General features: G+C 36.5%; 1 protein-coding gene and 1 long non-coding RNA gene across 10 annotated transcripts in view; one reads left to right on the top strand and one right to left on the bottom strand.

Annotated features, from left to right (window-relative positions):
* Nucleotides 1-54: 54 nt before the first annotated feature.
* On the top strand, nt 55-14,112 carry LOC123926722. The gene is made up of 2 exons (XR_006815304.1): nt 55-147; nt 14,020-14,112. It is a non-coding gene; the product is annotated as an uncharacterized LOC123926722 (long non-coding RNA).
* The window catches only part of ITCH (itchy E3 ubiquitin protein ligase), a 129,482-nt gene continuing 110,243 nt past the window's right edge, over nt 2,527-21,765 (bottom strand). For 7 of the 9 annotated variants that reach the window (XM_045980760.1, XM_045980759.1, XM_045980765.1 and 4 more), the window contains 9 exons: nt 20,802-20,890; nt 18,722-18,881; nt 18,358-18,491; nt 17,885-18,025; nt 15,877-15,997; nt 15,337-15,441; nt 12,469-12,565; nt 8,294-8,366; nt 2,527-5,973 (listed from right to left, as the gene is read on the bottom strand). In XM_045980760.1, the coding sequence (XP_045836716.1) occupies nt 5,874-5,973; nt 8,294-8,366; nt 12,469-12,565; nt 15,337-15,441; nt 15,877-15,997; nt 17,885-18,025; nt 18,358-18,491; nt 18,722-18,881; nt 20,802-20,890 (1,020 nt within the window). In that variant the 3' untranslated portion in view covers nt 2,527-5,873. Of the gene's footprint in view, nt 5,994-8,293; nt 8,367-12,468; nt 12,566-15,336; nt 15,442-15,876; nt 15,998-17,884; nt 18,026-18,357; nt 18,492-18,721; nt 18,882-20,801; nt 20,891-21,765 lie in introns of all 9 variants that reach the window. The other 2 variants (XM_045980763.1, XM_045980764.1) reach the window with 2 other exon arrangements.

The following is a 21,765-nucleotide window of genomic DNA, read 5'->3' as shown; positions in this document are numbered from 1 at the left end:
CTTAGCTCCCCCAGGGCTTGTAGGGAATTTACCAGGCGCTGTCCGAAAGTGAAAAGCAGAGCTCTTCAGCTATGGGAAACTCACAACTCCTTCTGTGCCGAAAGCTGCTGGTTAGTGGTGTCAGAAGAGGATTTCAACTCAACCGAGGTCTGAGCTGGCTCTGGAAGTCCTGGGTGGACGGTAGTGGGCGAATACGAAGGCGAGATGGGGGGTTGCTGAGACCCCTTTTGCGCCCTCATTAAGGCAAAAATGAGGCGCGGTGCCAAAATGCACCGAAAGCACAGTAAAGTCGGGTAGTGGGACTGGAGTCATGCGTCTCTAGGGTCACTAAAGCGACCACTTTGGGAATATTCCAGGCAGGTTCTCAATAGAGTGGACAGGGCTAGCTAGCTTGGAAGAATGGCGGTTTAGGACTCTGAGTTCAGCCCCACTTCTGGGTTACCTTGGAGAAACCACTTTACATCTTTGTGTTCCCTTATTTTCTCACTCTTAAAAGGGAGGAGCCTTCCTCTTGTCCTATTTTTTGTTCTTTTGCCTTTGTTAGAAAACAAAATTTGATGGCGTAAATTCGAAGCTCTAATTGGCTTTATAAACACGAGTGATGAATCCGGCATCTAAGTAAATAGATGGAAGCTCTACTGAGCTATACAAAGACTTTTACAGAGAGGGGGCATAAAAAAGAAAAGCAATTTGGGGCGCCTGGGTGGCTCGGTGGGTTAGGCCTCTGCCTTCTTCTCAGGGTCCTGGAATCAAGTCCGGTATTGGGCTCTCTGCTCAGCGGGGAGCCTGCTTTCTCCTCTCTCTGCCTACTTGTGATGTGTCAAATAAATAAATAAAATCTTAAAAAAAAAAAAAAGGAAAGCAATTTATCAGCAAGGAACGAATTATTTAGGCCCTTGTAAGGGGAGAGGAACAGGTCTGTCAGTAAACTTACTAGTATTGAGGAGGAAATTTCATTTGACTGGCTAAGGTTACAATCCTGGGGAGGTTCCTCAATTCAACCCAGATAACCTAACTCCAATTTTTCATTCCACTGTAGCCTCTCTCAATTAGGGAAGGATGTGGTGCTCCTTTTAGGGGGGTCTGGATGTAAAGAGAATCCAGTAGCGACTTTAAAGTGAGAAAACTGGGCAGACACCATCTTAATCAGAGGATCAAGGTTAACATTACTATTAATAGAATATAAACGTTTAGGCAGGCAGGCAGGCTTTGGAGTCACAATCCAGAATTCCAGTTTGCATTCTTGCCACTGAATGGCCTAAAGTTCATCACTTTGAGCCTCCATTTTACTATCTGTAAAACAGAAATAATCATCCCTGAAAGTGGCCAGGAAGACTGACAGTTGTATGTGGCATTTCTAACCAAGTTTGGGACATAAAATAAATGTTGATAGTTGTCCTGGGACTAAGTGAATATAGGTGTGGTATTGGTTCCTAGGATGGGGAAGACAAACAGAAGAGCAGGTCTGAATTACATGAGGAAAAATAACAATATGAGTGTTTTCAGTGATTTGTAGGTATGACTGTAAATTCTCATGGTCCTGTCCTGTGGGGTGCCTTGAGGAAACCCTCTTGCCCACAGCAGCTTTGCTTAATGGGAACCTGTTAATAAGGGACAAACACTGTCCTTCTGAGGCCTTCACTGAAGACCCTCTTCTCCTAGCCAAATAGCAAGATAATCATGGAATCCTGCCCGCAAATGTCCTGGCCACAGAGGAGCCCTACAGACACACAGACTTGATAACTGAAATAGGCTGGGAGAGACAGCAATTTCTGTTCTACAGTTACACAATAGGAGACATTTCCTAAAAGTCCAGATAACAGGCTCAGTTGGCCACAGCTAGTCTTGTTTGATGTTGGTTTTGTATGGGACTAGAAAGCCAAATATAAGTAAGAACAATTACTTCCCACAGAAAATTTCCACATGCTGGGAGGGATCAGTTCCCCCCATCCCTTTTCTCAGCCACACTGAAACTAGATCATTCTAGCTGCTTATTTGAAACATTAAACAGGATAGGGTCTACTTCTCAGGACCTGGGAGGGAACTGCAGTTTCTGTCCTCTAGTCACTGTTAGTTCAGCATTAAAAACAAAACCAAAAAAAAAAACAAAACAAATCCCCTTAGCCTCTCATCACTGGTTCTATTTTAAATGAGAGCATGGTTTCTTAACAAGAAAAAGGTCTACTGAAGCTAGAGAGTAGGACAGCTTTTTGAGGTTAGTCTTGGTAACGAACTGGTGGTTGTCTACTTAGCACCCATGCTGGGGTCCTGTTTTAGAGCACCTTTAGTTGTCTTAGGAAAGCAGATGTCTTCATTTTGGTTCTCTTCAACATAGGGGACAAATCCAGTCTCACCCCAGTAGGTCTTTCCAGTTTTTTCTACCTACTCCACAATACAGACAGGTTATAACCTGCCCACTCAGAAAAGCAGAGAGGCAGAAATCCATATGACTCAATCATATAGAAAGAAGGCTTCACTGTAGTTAGGGAAAACCTCCCTACTCAAACTAACAGAACAGTGTGCAAATAAAGGACCAAAAAAGTTTAATTATAAACGCAGTCTTACATCTTTTAAGGAAATGCAAGTGAGGCAGCCCCTTGAAGGACCTTTATAAGAGCACTTGACTCCCTGTGATATTTGTAGAGTTACCTGAGTATTTGAAGTTACAATTCAAGAAAACAAAGGAACTCCAATACAGTAATATACAATCCAGTGCTGCCATTCCCGGTTTTTAGTAAATGAAAGCATACCATATATACAAATACTTTTGTATATAACTCTAATAAGAGAAAAACAAAAAATAAGGGGGGGCTGGAGATACCAACAATATTAAGTAGAAGTAATTAACCTAAAGGAGTTCAGATGGAATTATATCCAAAACAAGGAGGGTGTAGAAATAGAGTAAGTCTAATAACCCCATGAGTCATCCCTGTTAACATTTTAGATTATTAACCAGATAAATAAAAAGTGGCAGAGTGGGCTTGACTGAAATAATTCATTTAGGATGAGATCTTTGTGGGCAAGTGAGTAATTTTTCACTTATATTTCCAATGCATTGACATTGATGTCAATCTCTTGATAAAAAATCAATACCTGAATTTTAAATAGAGTTATTGTAAGTCTTACGAAATTATATTCTTCTGCACTCTGATACAAGATCATAAAAGACAGAGCAGGAATTTATTGTTATGAGCTGCTGGATCAGTTTTAAACCACTCTATCTGATAACAAGTAAGATCCTTCCCTCCTGACCCAGGCTGTGAAATGCTGCCTTCCCCAATTACCCAAAAGAGCAGAAGAATAAGGCAATTGCTCATTTTACTTTGTTTTTATTTCAACATAACATGCAGTAAAAAAAATTAACAGGGTTTATTAGCATTTACAATGCTTACAAAGAAAAAGGACTCTAAAAGCAATTTAGTTCAGATTTAAGAAATCGCTCTAATTAAACACTTACAATAAATCTATTTCCAAATGTTCAGTTTGGACCAAAATTTAAAATAGCATTTGGTAGGTATTTATGTTTGCTGTCTATCTGTAGTATTTTTATATAACCTCTGATTCTTGGGATATCCAGCCCCCATTTTCCTAACACAGCAGGGAAGACATATACATGTGGCCACTTAAATTAAGGAAGAAATGGAGTAAGGGAGATCCCAGGCTGCAAAAATATATACAAGCATTTACCTTTTCCAGAACTAAACGTTTCTTCCATAAAAATATTAAATAACCAAGCCCTATAGAACTAGGGCCAGGGCTACTTCAAATATAACTATTCTGTATTTTAAAAATATAGGGCAGAAAGCCTTTTGGGTGATATTTATACATTTTCACACAATATTTCTAGGTCCCTAAATGAATCATCAAGCATTATGTAGAACAAAAAAAGGTCTACTTTCTTACATTATTTAATTTAATCTCATAAATCTCTAGTAAATATTGTAGATAACTACATTTTAATGAGAATTCACCTCCATAGTAAGTCTTTATAGAAGGCTTAATCTCCACAGCCATATATTACCAAAGTTCAGATTTATATAATGGATAGTTGGCAGACATTCGCTCTGTAAGACAAAGCAATAGCATTTTCCCCCTACCAACAAAAAGGCAGAGTCCCTACTTTGGAAACAACTAGGGCTTTTAGAGATCATACATTTCCTGGAGTATATGGAATAAAAAAACAAAATAAAGATAGGGTTGGGGAGAACCTAATCTCCCCCTTTACACTGACAATTTCTAGATGAGGCAACCGTTTAACTCACTTAAGTCTGCTTTATGATGGCAGTGTTTTAGAGCACAGATACACAAGTTTAAAAATGTTTTTGTTGTTGTTCCAGGATGTAAGAGTAGTTAGGGACAAAGAAAAACCATTTTCCTTCATATGGAACAGGGGTTTGATACTCTGCTTATTTTTGGCTCAGTGCTACTTGTTCATGTTATGCTACTGAAACCTGCTAAAGTCCTGTTTCACGAATTATGAGGCTGTCCTCAGGGTTTAGCTGTGATGGGCTCTCAGTTGACTGAGGCTTCATCTCACTATCTATAAAGTCAGATCCCTGACAGCAGCCTTCCTGACGCAGTCTAAGTTAGGCCAAGTTAAAATAATTAACTACAAAGATGTTCAAAAGTGCACTAATCAGATACTAACGGAGCAGGATGAAATGAAATAGTCATGGGGAAACAAAAAAGGAAAGCCTGTTAAAATTTTTAGGAGTGAATAGAGTATCCAATTCAGGACAATGTAAAGAATGGAAAAGACTATTCCAAGGTGTCAGAGAAATGATAAGTTTGAAGACTTTTAATTCACACAGAGAATACATTTCTGTGGTTACTAGAAATGTATTGCTAGTAACTGTATTACTCCCTTCTTTTTAGCCAGTACCACAGCTCTCCCTCCCTAATGAAAATGTAACTTAGAGAATGTTTCACTGACCTCTCTCTTTGGGTGTAAAGTACTCTAGTTATAACCTGAACTCCTTAGCAATAATTAAATATAACTCAAGTTTCTGGATTATGATAAAATTATAGATACAATTTATATATAGGAACATATAAAAATTGTCAATGATGGCCTTTGATGAATTTATCTAAATTAATTCCGATTCTAGATTAACTTTTATAAAATGACCATGAAGGAAGCACAGTGTTAATATTGTTTGTAAAGTTCAGTATTTGCAAGGCAATTCAAACAAACTTCCAAATGAAGAAAGTTATAGGGTCATTTGCAGGCTGGGACCAACTTCTCCCTGAATTCAAAGTAACTAAACCACTTTGCAGAGTGATGCAAGAGTCTTGTATCACTTTCTAACGACACCAGCAAAATGATGCATGAATTCATGCTCCAGAAAGGAAAAACAACAGTCAGGCCAGGCTGAAATGAGAGGGAGAGCACAAGCCAGAAGTTTGCTCACATCCCCAGAAGCTGGGCTGAGTCTGCACTTTTAATAAATACCTCTCACCAAGAGGCTTAAGGTCTTAATATTTCATTTACCAAGGGACGTCCCTGAATATCTGCAGAAATCTCTAAAAGAAAAAAATCTACTTCCAAGTGAGACTTTTGACACACATATACAAAATTGTTGTTAAGGTAACAATCTAGTGGAATAAGACAAGGCAGATTTCATTGCTGTGTTAAATCTCATGTTAAGTAAGATTTGACTAGTCATTTGCAGATCTGATTTCTGGAAATATTGAGTAGAAATCCAGAATCACTGGGAGATAAATCTCAATGATTACATTAATTTACTTACACTCAAATAACTCTCTAAACAGTCACAGCCCAATTTTACAACAAGATGTGTAACAAGCAGAGAAGGAAAAGGACAGACAATGCAATTAAGTTCTTGTCCTTTGGTGGCACAAGTTCTTGGAAGTTACTCTTGTCCAAATCCTTCTGTTTCTTCAATGGCAAATAACAGCTTTTCCTTCAGTTGCTCATAGCTCTTGTAGGGTGGCAGGTCCAGGCGATTAAAACTAAAAGTAAGAATTGTTAGCTTGAGAAAAGGAAATATACAAAGAATCATATGAGCAGTGTAGTATACAACAACACTGGTTTTAAAGTCAGGTAAAAATGAGTTCAAATCCCAGCTCTGTCACTGGGCCTTTGAACACTGCTTTTACCTTTCTCAATTTTGGTTTCTTCTTTGGTAGCATGGGAATAACAATATTTACCTTTTAGGGTAGAATGAAGAACAAGTGTTTATACAACACAGGGGCAAGAGTTAGTCCTCTCATACTCTCCTTAATCTAGATTAGTGGCCAGCAAACTTTTTCTGTGGAGGGCTAGATAGTAAATACAGGTTTTAAGTACAGATCTTTCCTGACTTATGATTGGGTTACATGTGGATAAACCCTATGATAAGTTAAAAGTCGTAAGTTAAAAATGCATTTTAATAAATCTAACCTGCCAAACATCGTAACTTAGCCTACCTTAAATGTGAAGAACACCTTCATTAGCTTACAGCTGGGCACAATAATTGAACATAAAACCTATTTTATAGTAAATTGTTGAATATCATGTAATTTATTGAATAATGTACTCAAAGTGAAAAACAGAATGGTTATACGGATATAGACTGGTTTAAATACACTGGTTGTTTACCCTCATGACTGCTGGCTGAGTGGGAGCTACAGTTCACTACCACTGCCCAGCATCATGAGAGAATATCATACATATATTGCTAGCCAAAGAAAAGATGAAATTAAAAATTCAAAGTACAGTTTCTACCAAATGCATATTATTTTCACATCATCATAAAGTCAGTCAAGAAATCTTAAGTCAAACCATCTTAAGTCAGGGACTGTGTACTACTTTAAGAAACAATTTTCTGCTTTAATATCTAATATTCTAGTCCTACTGAATTTCTCTGTCCTATTCTTAGCTGTGAGGTCTTAAAGGGCATCTTCTAATTTGGGGCTACATTATTATCACCTTCTTAAGGCAGTGAGTTTGCCATTAAGGTTTTGGGCCTTCTGCTATATTTTAAGGATAAGGCCTAGGCAGATGTTTGACATCAGAAAAAATAATGCTATCCACAAAGGAAAAATAAATCTCTAATTATAACTTTTGTTACTTCTTGCAAATGAAAACTTGGAACCTGACAAACTAATGAGGCTGGGTTTTGTGTGTGACTGAGAAAAACTGTTCACAGGCGTGTAATGGCACAGTCTGTTCCAAGTTTGAAAAAAAGACGAGGTCAAATAAAAAATGTGCATGTGTACAAGATGAATGTACAAAGATCAACAGTATTTCTGTACACTAGCAATAATCTTAACAACCTGAAATGAAATTAAGAAAACAATTCCATTTATAATAGCTTCAAAAAGAATAAAGTATCCCCCAAAACTGATCTACACATTCAGAGCAATTTGTATCAAAATCCCAATTGACCTCTTTGTAGAAATGGACAAGCAGATCCTAAAATTCATACGAAAATCCAAAGAACTGAGAATATCCAAAATGATCTTGAAAAATTGGAGAATTCAAACCTCCTAATTTCAAAACTTATTACAAAGCTATAGTAATCAAGACAGTGTGCTACTACCATTAAGGAAAGACAAACAGATCAATGAAATAGACCCAGGAATCCCAAAATAAACTCATGTATTTATTTATGGTCAATTGATTTTCAACAAATGTGGCAATGTTATTTTTTAAAAACCACATGTATGTATGAATCAAAATATAAAGGAACAGACACTAAAACAAATATAAAGGGCAGATGGGGAAAATAAAGGAATATCCAGCAAGGTTACTGAAATATCTCACAAAATACAGTTCAAATATTATTGATGTTAGGTGGGATTCCTACATATTGTATTTGAATTAAAATTAGGGTTGTTTTTAGTTCTGTACATTTTTGGAAATGTGGTTAAGCTACATTTATAATAAGAAAATATTTCTGATTCCCCAAAACTATGAAAAGTTGGTATCTTCTGCTTTCAGAGAAAAGGTAAAAGTTTTCCTAGTATCACATTAAAAAAAAAAAATCCATGGCTAGGAAAAGGGACTGACTGCAAAGGGCCATAAAGGGTCATTCTGGAGTGACGGAAATAATCTAAAATCGGGTGATGGTTACTACTCTGTAAATCTTCTAAATATCACTGAATTTAAATGGAGTAACCTTATGACCTTTAGTAGTTTTACTGTATATAAATTATGCCTTGCTAAAGCTATAAAAAAATAATTCAATACCATGAGAAAAATATTTCATTTCTAATTTCCAACAGGCTTTAGTATCTACAGGGTAACTGGAGAAAGGGTATTTTCTCTACTCTTTCTGATTTTACTTACCACGTATGACTTCTGGGTAACCAATTTTCTTTCCCAACTTTTTCAATGCAGAATTTTTGTGGTCCATTACTCCCTAAAACAGTGAAATCATCAACAGTTTGACACTTGATGGTTCTAAATTGTGACCCCCTCAGTCCGGCAGCATCAGCATCACCCAGGACCTTGTCAGAACCACACTGACTGGATATCTCAGTCAGTCCAGCATCTGACTCTTGATTTCAGCTCAGGTCATGATCTCAGGGTCATGAGTCAAGCCCTGCATCAGGCTCCGTGCTCAGTGTGAATTCTGCTTGGGTTTCTCGCTCTTCCTCTTCCCCTTCCCCCACTTGTGCACACACTCTCTCTAAAATAAGTAAAATCTTTCAAAGGAAAAAAACAAAAACACAAATCCATAGGCCCTACCCAAAGCCTACCGAAATGAATCAGAAACTTTGAGATAAGGCTAAGCAATGTGCGTCTGAACAGGCTTCTAAGTGATTCTGAAGAGTGCTAAAGTTTGAGAACCATTTTGTTAATGTCTGCCCAAGAGAAGAAAATGCAATTTTATCTGGCATTACTTTGCCGGAATAAAAGAATGCTATAACTAATACACCTCACCTAATAACAGAACACCGAAAAAGCTTAATTTTAGCTTTAAACACAACAGGAAAACTACAACCGTCTTATATAATAAAGCTTGATTCAAATATAATCTAGTGAATTCAATATTAACAGTGCTTGTGCTTATAGGTCCTGCAGAAACCTTATACACTTACAGCCCACTTCTTGTCTCTCCTCTCAGTTACTTCTGTTGTCAACAGAGTGAAAGGTGATCCTAAAGCACTGGTTTTCTAAAAGGTCACTACCAATCCCTAGAAACCATTTATTGGTAGTTAAAATGATTGGTGGTGTTACTGGACTTTAGAATGGGCCAGGCAAACTAAATGTTCGCAATGTGTGAGGCAGTCACACTCAAAGAATTTTCTCATGTCCTTATGTCCCTCTTGACCAGTACAAATACGCACTGGTAGTACTTCTGATTTAATAACATCAAAGTATGTGCACAAGTAGTTAACGTGAAAAGCCCAGTAAGATAGGAAATGGTGATTATGAAAAAGGATAGTTAACATTATTAAATAATTAAACTCAAAATTACATTAACTCACTCTGAACATTCTCTCTAGTCAATATATTACAGCATTTCTAACCACAAAGAATGGAACGTTTTAATAGTGCTAATTAATATATAACAGAAGAGTCTGGATTGCATTAAAAAGACAGAATCAAATATTAAAAGAGAAAAATAGTAAATGAAGGGATCTTAGTGAATTTCACCAGTCTTACAAATATGTCATATCATCCTAAGTGCTTTCTAAAACTTTATGGAATGGTAAGACATCAAGTTGTATACATTATACATACTGAAATTATTTTTAGGTTGCCTGTTTTCATTCTTATTCTGACATTGCCCCTAGACCACACAAGTTTTATGTGGATTCTTGCACCTATGGTCCTATTTTCAACTCATCTCAACTTTCAAATAATATGGTCTCCGAGGACTTTTTCCACTTTTTATCAGTGGAATTTCATCATAGATACTACCTCATTTTTCTCCACTTTGATCATCTGTAATTTATTCTGGCAAGTCTATTATACCTGCTTCATTTAGATTATTTCCCTGTTTTTCTTTCTTTTCTAAGTTGGTTCCACACCAGCATGGAGCCCAACGTGGGGCCTGAGCTTACAACCATGAAATCAAGACCTGAGCCAAGATCAAGAGTTGGATGCTACACTAACTGAGCCACCCAGGTGTCCTCCCTCTTTTTCTTATCATACTTAAGTCTATTATTTCTTGCCCTTTCTTTTCTTTTAAAGATTCTATTTATTTATTTGTCAGAGAGAGAAAGTGAGCAGACAAGAAGGGGAAGCAGCAGGGAGAGGAATAAAGCAGGCTCCCCGCTGAGCAGGGGGCCTGACACGGGGCTGGATCTCAGGACCCTGGGATCATGACCTGAATGGAAAGCAGATGCTTAACCAACTGAGCCACCCAGACATCTCTATTTCTTGCTCTTTCTGTCTGTTCTTTCATATTCCAGTGTTTCTTATATAGAAAGCTTTCTGATCTTATCTTAAACCCAAACCTTTTAAGTAGGAACAATTACCTATTAACTAGTGTCTTCTAACAGTTTTTCCCAAATATACACTGACTGAAATAAGTATTATTTCATTGTAAGTCACTTAAAAAAATTAACATCTAATGTATTATTTGCCCCAGGGTACAGGTCTGTGAATCGTCAGGCTTACAAACTTCACAGCACTCACCATAGCACATACCCTCCCCATAACCCAACCACTCTATAAGTCACTTCTTAAAAAATTTTAGTTAGGCTAAGTTTATGTATTTTTTTGAGATTGTAGGTACTTTCATTGCATGTCTACCAGTTTTATTCCAGAATATTGTAGAGGATATTATAAATATTTGTTACAGAAATGTGATGTTAGATTTGTCAAAGTTGAAATCCATCACATTACATTGTTATATACATTATTCTTATAACTTCCTCCTCCTAGGAAGGTTAAACCAGATGGCCTCTAAAATTCTATGAACCACAATCTCCTCTCCGCCTTCCACAGGTATCCTCCTGTATTAGATAGCTCCATCCAACCCCAAGTATTATTCCCAAGAGCAGATCTAGTTGTTATCTCTTAAATGATCAGATTTCTAGTTTATACTGAAACTTATGCCACTTTTTTTCCTCATTATGGTCACTACCTTACTTCCTGACCCACCAACATGGTTTTTCTTTTTCAAATTAAGATAGCATTCTCAAAAGGTACCCCTCTCCAAAAATTTACTTAGTAATAATAAACCTTCTCTGAGACCTCTCTAGAGCTGGATTAAAAAATCTCCTTTCTATATTGCTTCTGAGAGACTAGAATATTTATTTCTCCTCTTCCCTCTCTGGCTCTAAATCCTTTAAGTTTGCCTCTAGGCTATTTCTGTCTCATCCCTAAATATAGGTGTTTCTAAGCATCAGTCCTCTACTCTTTGTATTCTATTTCTGCATAAGCCAACCTATTCTAATAACTTCAAGTGTCACTGTTCTACTCATACTTTGGTGACACCCACTCAACTTTCCCTCTGGCTTCCTGGTATTCTTCTGGTTGTCTGGCCATCACCTTGAACTCGAGGTTCTAAGCCATTCATTATCTTCCCTCAAAACCTCTAAACCATGTTCTTTACACTTATAACTTCTCCATTTTTCAAGACATGGTTTTATCCTTGACATTCTTCCTTTATAGCTCATCTTCTAATCTCTCATCACGTTCTGTTGCTACCTTTGGAACTTCTCTAGCATTTATCCCTTCTTTTCCATCCCTACCTCCATCTCCTAAGATCAACTGCTGCAATATTTTCTTCCTTTCTTCAGGGTTTCCTTTATCCTTTAATGCATGCTATACTTTGCTATCAAGTCTTCCTAATACACAGCTTCAGCAAGTTTTCCTCTCTTCAAAAATTTCCACAGCTTCCAATACCCTCAGAGTAATGGCCAAAGTTCTTCTGGTCTGGCTTTTAGTCACTGTATCCAAAATAGCCTACTTAGTTCTTCAGTTCTGCTTCAGCTGAAACAGACTTAGGGATCATAACTTCTGTTCTCCTGTGGTACTTGGCATAATGCTGGTGTTAAAGATTTGAATTTACTTTATTATTAGTCACAAAAGTATTTTCATGGTCATTCATTTCCAAACAACACACATTTTGATCAGTGACTACTATGTGACAAGCACTATGCTAGGCACCAGAAATAAAAAGATGAAGATATGGATCTGTATCTCAAGGAGCTCCAGGTATAATAGAGAAGACTGTTAAATTCATCATTAAAATATAGCATAATACAATCAAAAGTGCCTGGCTCGTAGGAGACTCTAAAATGTTTACCAGTGACTGAATGACCAAATAGATTTACATATAGAATATTGCTATCCTATGAAGTTAAAATGTGGGATCCAGCCTCAGGGTTAAAAATTTCTAGGGGTAAAGACTACAAAGTGAATTAAAAGTTTACACAAATCCAGTATAACTGTGACTGGTTAGGAAAATGTCTATTTGTTATTTCTGGTAAGTTTTATAGACACTGATTTGATATAACTGTGTGGTAATTTTCTGTATAGGAAAAGTTATCCTGTATACACACCCATGAGGTCAGCAAATCCTCCAACTGGCAATCGGCAGGTTCCAGTAACAAACTGCAGAAGTCTCATTCTCTTCTCATTATCAATTTCTTTAACAAACTGTTAAAAAAACATACACACACACGTAAAGAGATATATAGGTCCTATGTTACGTTTAGCGTAAATAAGAATGATAAACAATAATTTCAAATGAACTCCCAGTGTTAGATGCACTAGATAATGAGTATACTCCACCACTGTGGATGGAGGAGCTTCTCTGTTTGTCGAAGCCCTGCCAACCTTCCCCTATATAAATCTTAGGACCTTTTCCTTTTAGGGAGACAGAAAAAGGAGGGTGCCCTGCGCCTAAGAGCTCCCTACTCAAAGTCTCAAGATGAGCTCTTTTAGAGAAGCCCCTTATTTTTACCTCCCAAATAGGCTTGTCCTATAGGATACTCATGTGGTACAGAGGACACAGAGCTTGAGTGAGTATGGACTTTTTAAATTTTATGAACATATGAAATCAAGCTCCTAGAATTCTGATCCAGATATATCTCAATAACCTCCTTCTCTTAATGTTTGATAGGTTTTGGTGTAGCTATACACTATCAGAATCAGGTGGCTTCCAACTCCTACAACTCTGACTCAAAACATTAGGTTTATGGAAGATGCTTTCTAGCCTGTAGCACAAATGTTTTGACTCAGCCAAATATTTTTTGTAAATAATTTGTATCCTATTGTACTACTGTCAAGTATTTTAAAATGCTAATCTATTTGCTATAGAAGCTCAGTTCATCTGGGTTTCTTATTTATTTTTTTTTTTTAAAGATTTTATTTCTTTATTTGACAGAGAGAGATCACAAGTAGGCCGAGGGGCAGGCAGAGAGAGAGAGGGGGAAGTAGGTTCCCTGCTGAGCAGAGCTCCATGTGGGGCTTGATCCCAGGACTCTGAGATCATGACCCAACCCAAAGGCAGAAGCTTAACCCACTGACCACTCAGGCACCCCCTTACGAATTTGTTTATGTAAGTAACAGACATCTTTTAAAATTTTATTTTTTTATTGTGGTAAAATACATACATATAATTTTTCATTTTAAGCACACAATTCAATGGCATTATGTTCACACTGCTAAATAGCTATTACCACTATTTCTAGAACTTTGTGACCCTAAACGAAAACTCTGAATTCATGAAATGTATCTTCTCATCCCCCAACCACCCTTGTTAACCTCTGTTGTACTTTGTCTCTATGAATTTGCCTATTCTAGATACCTCATATAAATGAAATCATGGACTCATACAATATTTGTCCTTTTGTGATTGGCTTATTTCACTCAGAATAATATTCTTAAGGTTTATCCCTGTTGCAGCCTGTCAGAATTCCCTTTCTCCTGAGGGTTGCTGGAGTAGAAGGGGGTGGGAGGGATGGGGTGGCTGGGTGATGGACACTGGGGAGGATATAAGTTGTGGGGAGCATTGTGTATTATGTGATGAATCACAGACCTGTACCCCTGAAACAAATAATAAATTATATGTTAATTAAAAAAAAAAAAGAACTTCCTTTCTCTTTAAGGCTGGATGATATTCCACTGTATGTGAACACCACATTTTGTTTATCCATTCACCTGTTGAGGGCACTTAAATTGCATCTACCTTTTCGCTATGGTGAGTAACGCTGTTATGAAGGTAGGTATACAAGTATGTGTTTGAGTCTTGCTTTCACTTCCTTTGGGTATACCTAGGAGAACTGCTGGATACGTTAATTTATATTTGCTTTTTGAGGAGCCATCAAATTGTTTTCCACAGTTGTGCACCATTTTATATTCCTACCAGCAATACAAGAGAGTTCCAATTTCTGTACATCCTCAACAAGGATGATTATTTTCTGTTTCTTGGTAATAGCCATGACAGTAATGGATATGAAATGGTATCTCACTGTGGTTTTGATTTGCACTTCCCTACTGATTAGTGATTTGAGCATCTTCTCATGTGCTCATAGCAGGCTTTTTTTTTAAGACACACCACTGTGATTCCAAACCAGGTCGCACCCTTAAGTTTTGCCTTCTGAACATTATATAATTCGTAATGAGGTATGAATGATGAAAACCATAGACGGTTCCATAAAATTCCAAAAGCATTTAGATCAAATGCAGGGGAATCATCATCTGAAGTTGTCTTATACCCTGGGCAAAGGTAAAAGGTGTGTGTTGCTTACTCAGCAATAGTTTTTAAAAATGTTATAATCTTAAAAAAAATTTAATTCCAGTATAAACATGTAGTATTATATTAGTTTCACGAGTACAACATAGTGATTCAACAATTCTATACATTACTCAGTGCTCGTCACGGTAAGTCTACTCTTAAACCCCTTCACCAAATTTACCCATTCCCACATCTCTGCTCTGATAACCATCAGTTTGCTCTCTCTAGTTAAGAGTATGTTTCTTGGTTTATATTTTTCTTTGTCTGTTTCTTAAATTCCGTATGAGTGAAATCATATGGCATTTGTCTTTTTCTGGCTGACTTATTTCACTTAGTATCATACCCTCTAAATCCATTCATGATATTGCAAATGGCAAGAGTCCATTCCTTACCCTCCCCCAATAAAATTTCATTCTTTTTAACGGCTGAGTAATATTCCAGTGCTTGTGGTTGATATACACAAACATTTTATATAAAACACACACACACACACACACACACACACCCCCCACATCTTGATCCATTCATCTATTAATGGACACGTGGGCTGCTTCCATAACTTAGCACTTACATAATCTATTCATTTATTATAATGCACAGAATGGAATGAGGGGCCTGAATATACTGGTACATAAGCAGTTTCTAAAAAATTAGGATGTTCTGCTAATTGAAGTAAACTGAGACAAACCTGCCAAAACCACATGATCTGTTTGCTTGTCCTAGTGTAATGGCGGTAGATGGCATGTCTTTGCCAGTCATTCAAATCAATCTCTTGCATTCCACATAAAAGGACCTTTGGAGATTTAAAAAAAAGGTTTCTTTACAACTTATATAAAACTGCTAGGCATAGAGAAGAAAAGACTAATATTCAACAACTTTCAAAAAACAAATTAATCAGGAGGTTTAGGCTTATAAGCTGTGTATCAAGAACTGTGTCTACATTACTTAAGAAGGTTGAGTTTTCATGGATGGTGTCATATATATATACATATTCAGATAAGTAAGTCATTCACTGAAGAGAAGTTTTGATAGTAATTCTTTTTTTGGGGGGGTAACGTTTTTATTTGATAAATTAATGGACTTTTTAAACCACTAGGGATGCTTCAAAACATCCTGCTAGCATAAAAAATACTATTGCTACTGGAAAGATGAGAAAGTGAGCTGAAAGCAGACACCTGAAGGCATTATTTACCAGCATGCTGCAGAGGAAGTAAGAAAAACTCATTACCTCTAATTCCTTTGCATCAAAGTATTGCAAATACTGCTGGGGAAGAATTTCATTAAAGCCCTCAAAGAAAGCTTGTGTCTGTTCTTCAACACCTCGAGACAACCTCCATTCAGCTACCATTCTGGTAAATAAATATTAAAAAAGCTATCAGGAAGTTTAGATTTTACCTTTAAATTCCAAGTGTAAAAATAATTTTTAAAAACTTAAACTTCAAATATTTATAAAAGTAGGATATAATGAATCCTATGTATATCCCAGCTTCAACACAACACCAATCTGTATCATTTTAAACGTAAATAATTCAGCATGTATCTCTGTAAGATAAAGCCTCATTTTGAAAACAACCACAATTCTATTATCACACAAAAAAGTAAATAATTTCTTTATAGCCAAGTATTCATTTCTCAAATTCTGACTCAATTTAACATACAGCTTTAATCAGCATCTAAAAAGGGTTCATACAATGTAAAAGTCTCTTAAGCTTTTAACTTATAGATTCCCCCTTGTAATTTTTTTTTTTAATGAAAAATTTTTTTTTAAGATTTATTTATTTGAGAGAGAGAGAGAGATTAAGAGAGAGAGCGTGTGTTTGGGGCACCTGGGTGGCTCAGTGGGTTAAAGCCTCTGCCTTCAGCTCAGGTCAGGATCCCAGGGTCCTGGGATCAAGCCCTACATCGGGCTCTCTGCCTGCCTCTCTGCCTACTTGTGATCTCTTGTCAAATAAATAAATAAAATCTTAAAAAAAAAAAAAAAAAAAGAGCACATGCACATGCATGCAAGAGTATGAGGGTGTTTGGCAGGGAGGGACTGAGGGAGACAGGGAGAGAGAGAATCTTTACCAGACTCCCTGCTGAGCAAGGAGCCAGTAGAGGGGCTGGATCCCACTACCCTGAGATCATAACTGAGCCACCCAAGCAACCCTTGAGTGAAAATACTTTTAGTGAAAATTCTCTACTAAATAGTTTAAATTTCAACTTTGACTTTTAAAAAAGATTTTATTTGAGAGGGCAAGGGAGAGAGAGAGAATGAACAGGGAGAGAAGCAGAGGGAGAAGCAAACTCCCTGCTGAGCAGGGAGCCCAACAAAGGGCTTGATCCCAGGACCCCAGGATCATGACCTGTGCCAAAGGCAGACGCTTAACTGACTGATCCACACCCCTGATCTCCAGGTGCCCCTTGAGATTCTTTTCAATGACTTGATGTTACATGGCATAGTAATTACACAGCTGGTTTTTAAAAGAGTGATTCTAGCACTATTTTTAAAAAATGAAAGTTCTATATAACCAAAATTCTTTTCTATCCCTTTATATATAATCTTCAAACTCTGTAAAGCTGAAAATACACCAAGAAAGGGTATATAAAACCTATCAGTACCCATTAGATTAATTCTCTGTAAAATTTAGTTTGAGTTAACCTGGAGCATATTCTCTCTACCTTGCCGCCTCCACAAGAATCTGTTCTACCTTCTCATTTTTTCTGCCACTGGACTAGGTAAAAGAAATTTAGATTGTCTACTGAATTTGGTCCTTAATTTCTTGTAATGTAGTTTCTCTATCTACCATTTGGATGTAGCTGTAATTGTTCTCTTAAGGGTTACTATAACTTACTAGCCTCCATATCTTCTAAAGATTCCTCATTTTCTGTGGCCTCTGAAATTCAGGACATGGCAGAATGGGATATCAACTCTGAGCTGCCTGACAACACCATCACACATTACACTTCCCTATTTACTACTTGTGACTTGTGCTTTACAGCCTTCGTATCTCTGCTCACGACACAACTAGAAGAAATAATGTCTCCCTCCCTTGACTTCCCATAACACTTTCCTTGTTCCTCTCTCAACATACTTGTAAGGTAGAAAGTGATTATGTCCTTGTTAAACATGATCAGTTCTCATAATGATTAGTAAAAAGGTAAACATTATCTTTTGAAATACTGTCCACTAGTATTACTAGGCAACTGTCAATGTGCTGTAGCCATCGTATGTTAAAAGGAGCATTCTCTCTCACCTGATATATTCCTCTTTATTTTCTTCTGTCACAAGAATATTGCCACCATTAGGTTTCAAATCATGACTCTTGATTTCACCTAAAATTTCTTTATCCACAGAGAAGTACATTTCCAAACCACATTCCTCAATATTGTTTTCTCTGCACAAATGAAATTAACACTATTTGTTAAATTCAATCATAAAAAATTTTTTTATCATAAAAATTTTTTTAAAGAACTGTGTTCTTTAATAATACTATAAAACTATAGCATCAAAATAAGAAAACTGGAGAGATTATATACTCTTAAGTCATCAAATTTTTACCTAAGATATAGGGTGTATTCTGTAAAATCCATCATATTAAAACACAAGACAAGTTTAATATTTAAATTCAATAAACCAATTACATGCTTACAGTTTGGATAAGTTACCAACACCACAATGAAAGCATATAAGATTATATTTTGATAAATTAAATGGAAACAAACTTACTTAACCCAGATGAGAGAATTGTAAAATTCTGGATCAATAGATTCTAAATCCTTGAGTCCAACTGGTTTGTTCAATATACGTTTATAGAATGGCAAAGAAAAACCTGTGTCTATGAATTTCCCATGGAACAGAGCCTATATGAGAAGAAAATAATACCACCATTTATGATAATTTTGTAATAGAATGTTACATGAACTCTTCCCTTAAAGCTCCCCTGTCATCTATTATGGCACAATTTTGGGAAAAGGGCAAAGATAACAAATCAATCTTAAAATAATGTCTTAGTGATGAGAAAATTTCAAATGAGAAGATTAAAGAAACATGCTTTAGTATTGCTGAGCAACAGTTCTCCACCCATACTTACCATGGCAATAAACCTGCCAATAAAACGAAAATATTTCAGGTGGTCTGGATTGATGTAAGAAGCAGGATTAATCTGCAAGCAGTAGTTATCCTTCCCTGCATATTCAAACAGGCAATACATTGGGTTCAACACTTCGTGTGACAAAAGAAAGAACCACTCTCTGAAATCAAAAGAAAATTTACGGTGAAAAACCATGCCAACAAATTAAAGAGCAGTGCTACAAAGATCTCAGGAATCTACACTCCTCAGCTGGTGACAGTTTTTTAATCCCATGTTGATTTTTAACTGTTTCTGTTCAAACAGACATCTAGTTCAGAGAGATGATATTTACATAGTGCATATTATATTTCAAAGAATCTAAGACATCAACTTAAAAGACACCATTATTTGATGAACCACTAAAAATTTTTCTAATTATAATTGTGATACATAGTCCAATGTCAGAGCCGGTAAAATGTTAGTCTTAGAATCAATGAAATACTGTATAGAGTCAAGTTTAAAATTCACTATTAACCCATGTAGTCAGAGCAGCTGAAAGAAGTCTAGTATTACTCCGTTACTAAACCTCACAGAAATCCTCATCAAATGCCAGTGCTCTCTAAATTTTAGGTAAATACGAGAAAACTTCCAATTTCACAAAGACAATAAAACACTTAACTGAAGCCACTCATTCATTAGAAAAATGCTCTGAGGAGCTCTAATTCAGCTGCTGTGAAAATACCAACTAATATTAACATAAGATTAACATAACATGGGCTGGCCTCATAGAACCGTAGGCAGAATAGATCTGGGGCAATACAGGTGCTACTACTATGTGTCTGAGATTTCTCTCTCTTTTTTTTTTTTTAAGATTTTTATTTATTTATTTGACACAGAGAGAGAGACAGCGGGAGAGGGAATACAAGTAGGGGGAGTGGGAGAAGGAGAAACAGGATTCCCACTGAGCAGGGAGCCTGATGTGGGGCTCGATCCCAGGACACTGGGATCATGACCCTAGCTGAAGGCAGACACTTAATGACTGAGCCCAAGATTTCTTTTCCTGTGAGTTCATGGCCTCTGTTGGTAATGCTGCTTTTACTTCTTAATACTATTTAATTTTCTAATTTAAGAATAAATGATTGCTCTCCTCCTGAACTGCCTTTAACTCATACAAAATTCAGTGTTTCTATTCATATTTACTATTTACCACCGGTTGCTTCATACATTTTGAAATGTGAACTTTAATATATAACATAAATAAGAACTAAAATGTAGCCATCATTTAGTGAGCACACAAAAATGGAGGGTCTGAACTAGGTCACTAATAAACACTATTTCTACTCTTCACAATAATCCTTGAAAACTAGAAATGATTTTTTTTACAGATGGAAGATAGGTACCCGAGGTTGTACTACTGAGTACAGAAAAAGGATTCAAATCCAGTCTTGACTCCAAAGTTCTTGCTTTCTACACTGCCACTGCTATGCAAATATTTAACCTGATATGCTATATTGTTATGCAACAAGCAAAGGAATTTCTTTGCCACCAGGGTTTGTCCTCTAGGGTTTAATTAGAAGCTCCAATATTAAGAAAGCAGAATTTAAAATTTCAACTCCTATTTTACACAGCCCTCTGTATTCTTAAAGCAGATATATTAATCTCAGTTGGGAATTGAGTGGCTATCATCTGTTATCAGTAATCTGTGATAGGAAAAATAACCTGATCACTATAGGGCCTTGTATGCTCACTCTGTGGAAAAAAAAGAGGAGATAGACTGAAGATGGGCTTCTGGTTTGATGATACAAAGCTTGCAGCCATCTTTGTTATGTGCCATAGTTTAGTCTCTAAGCCTCATTATTACCTATAAAATTCTCACAGGGTTATCCTGAGGATTAAAATGAGTAATGTGGGGGAAATCACCTAGCAGTCCCTTAAAGTGCTGAATTAGTGTTTGCTGAACTTCTGTAGCCGCAGAATAAACGCACAATAATTTGCTACATTCATTTTCCTGAAATGTAAGATTGAGAAAATACTTGCAAGCAAAGTGAATGATACCTTTGGAAGAAAGGAACTAAGTTCTGAGTATTCATATTATCACTACCTTGCTACACCTCCATAATCTAAACCTTCTTCTCCAGGAAAAATCACCCACAAACGTCTTCGCAGATCTTGGGGATTGAAGCTCATTATCTACAAAATAATAAAGTAAAAGAATTGGTAAAAGCAGTTATTGAAACATCATTCTACCACTTCCAGGTCTAAGATATTCTTCATTATATGTAACTTGAGTTTCCCATGACATAGAATGGTGTTCGTGGTCTAGTCAACAACACACATACAGAAAATACATTAAAGCTTTATAATATTTTATATATGTATTATACATATCTATGTTTTAATATACTTTATACATAATTTTCTTTTAAATAATCCTACTTTTTCACTAATCAGGTTGCTTCTGTCACTTGCTTATTAGAGCAGAGTAACTGTAGGCATGGTCCTTTGTTAGGTCATTTGGGTGGTGAAGGGCTTGGTTTGGTTATGTTTGGATTTGTTTTATAGCCAAAACTACACATAACAGCATTGGCTAACAGAAATGAAAACCAGTGGCTACAGAGAGAATATAATTAATTTTGGAAACTCATTCTCAGTGGAAACCTCTAAATACCTGGAAAAAATACTCAAATTTTGTGTCCTACTACAGTGGTTAATAAGAACATCTTTGTATTTGAAGGACAGCACCATTACTGAAATACAATGAGTAGATGATTTGGGTTTTTCCCTTGTAAAACTAATTACTTGCCTAAAATTTGGCCAAAGGACATTACATGTATTATTTACTTTTATATAAAAAAAAAAGTGACAGGGCCTGGACAAAGAGAAGTGGGCTTAATGCCACTGTTTTATGAAATCAGAATGAACTCTCACATTAAATATCTAAAGAGGCCCAGTAAGTAACCTGCTTATGCCAGGGCTCACTGCATGTCACTTTCATGAATTCATCTGCCACTACAAAATCCAGATGTAACAAAAAATTCAATGCTTACGGCAAATATTCTACAAAT

This window comes from Meles meles, chromosome 16 (genome assembly GCF_922984935.1).
Source record: "Meles meles chromosome 16, mMelMel3.1 paternal haplotype, whole genome shotgun sequence".
NCBI lineage: Eukaryota > Metazoa > Chordata > Mammalia > Carnivora > Mustelidae > Meles > Meles meles.
This window is presented reverse-complemented; position numbering and strand designations above follow the sequence as displayed.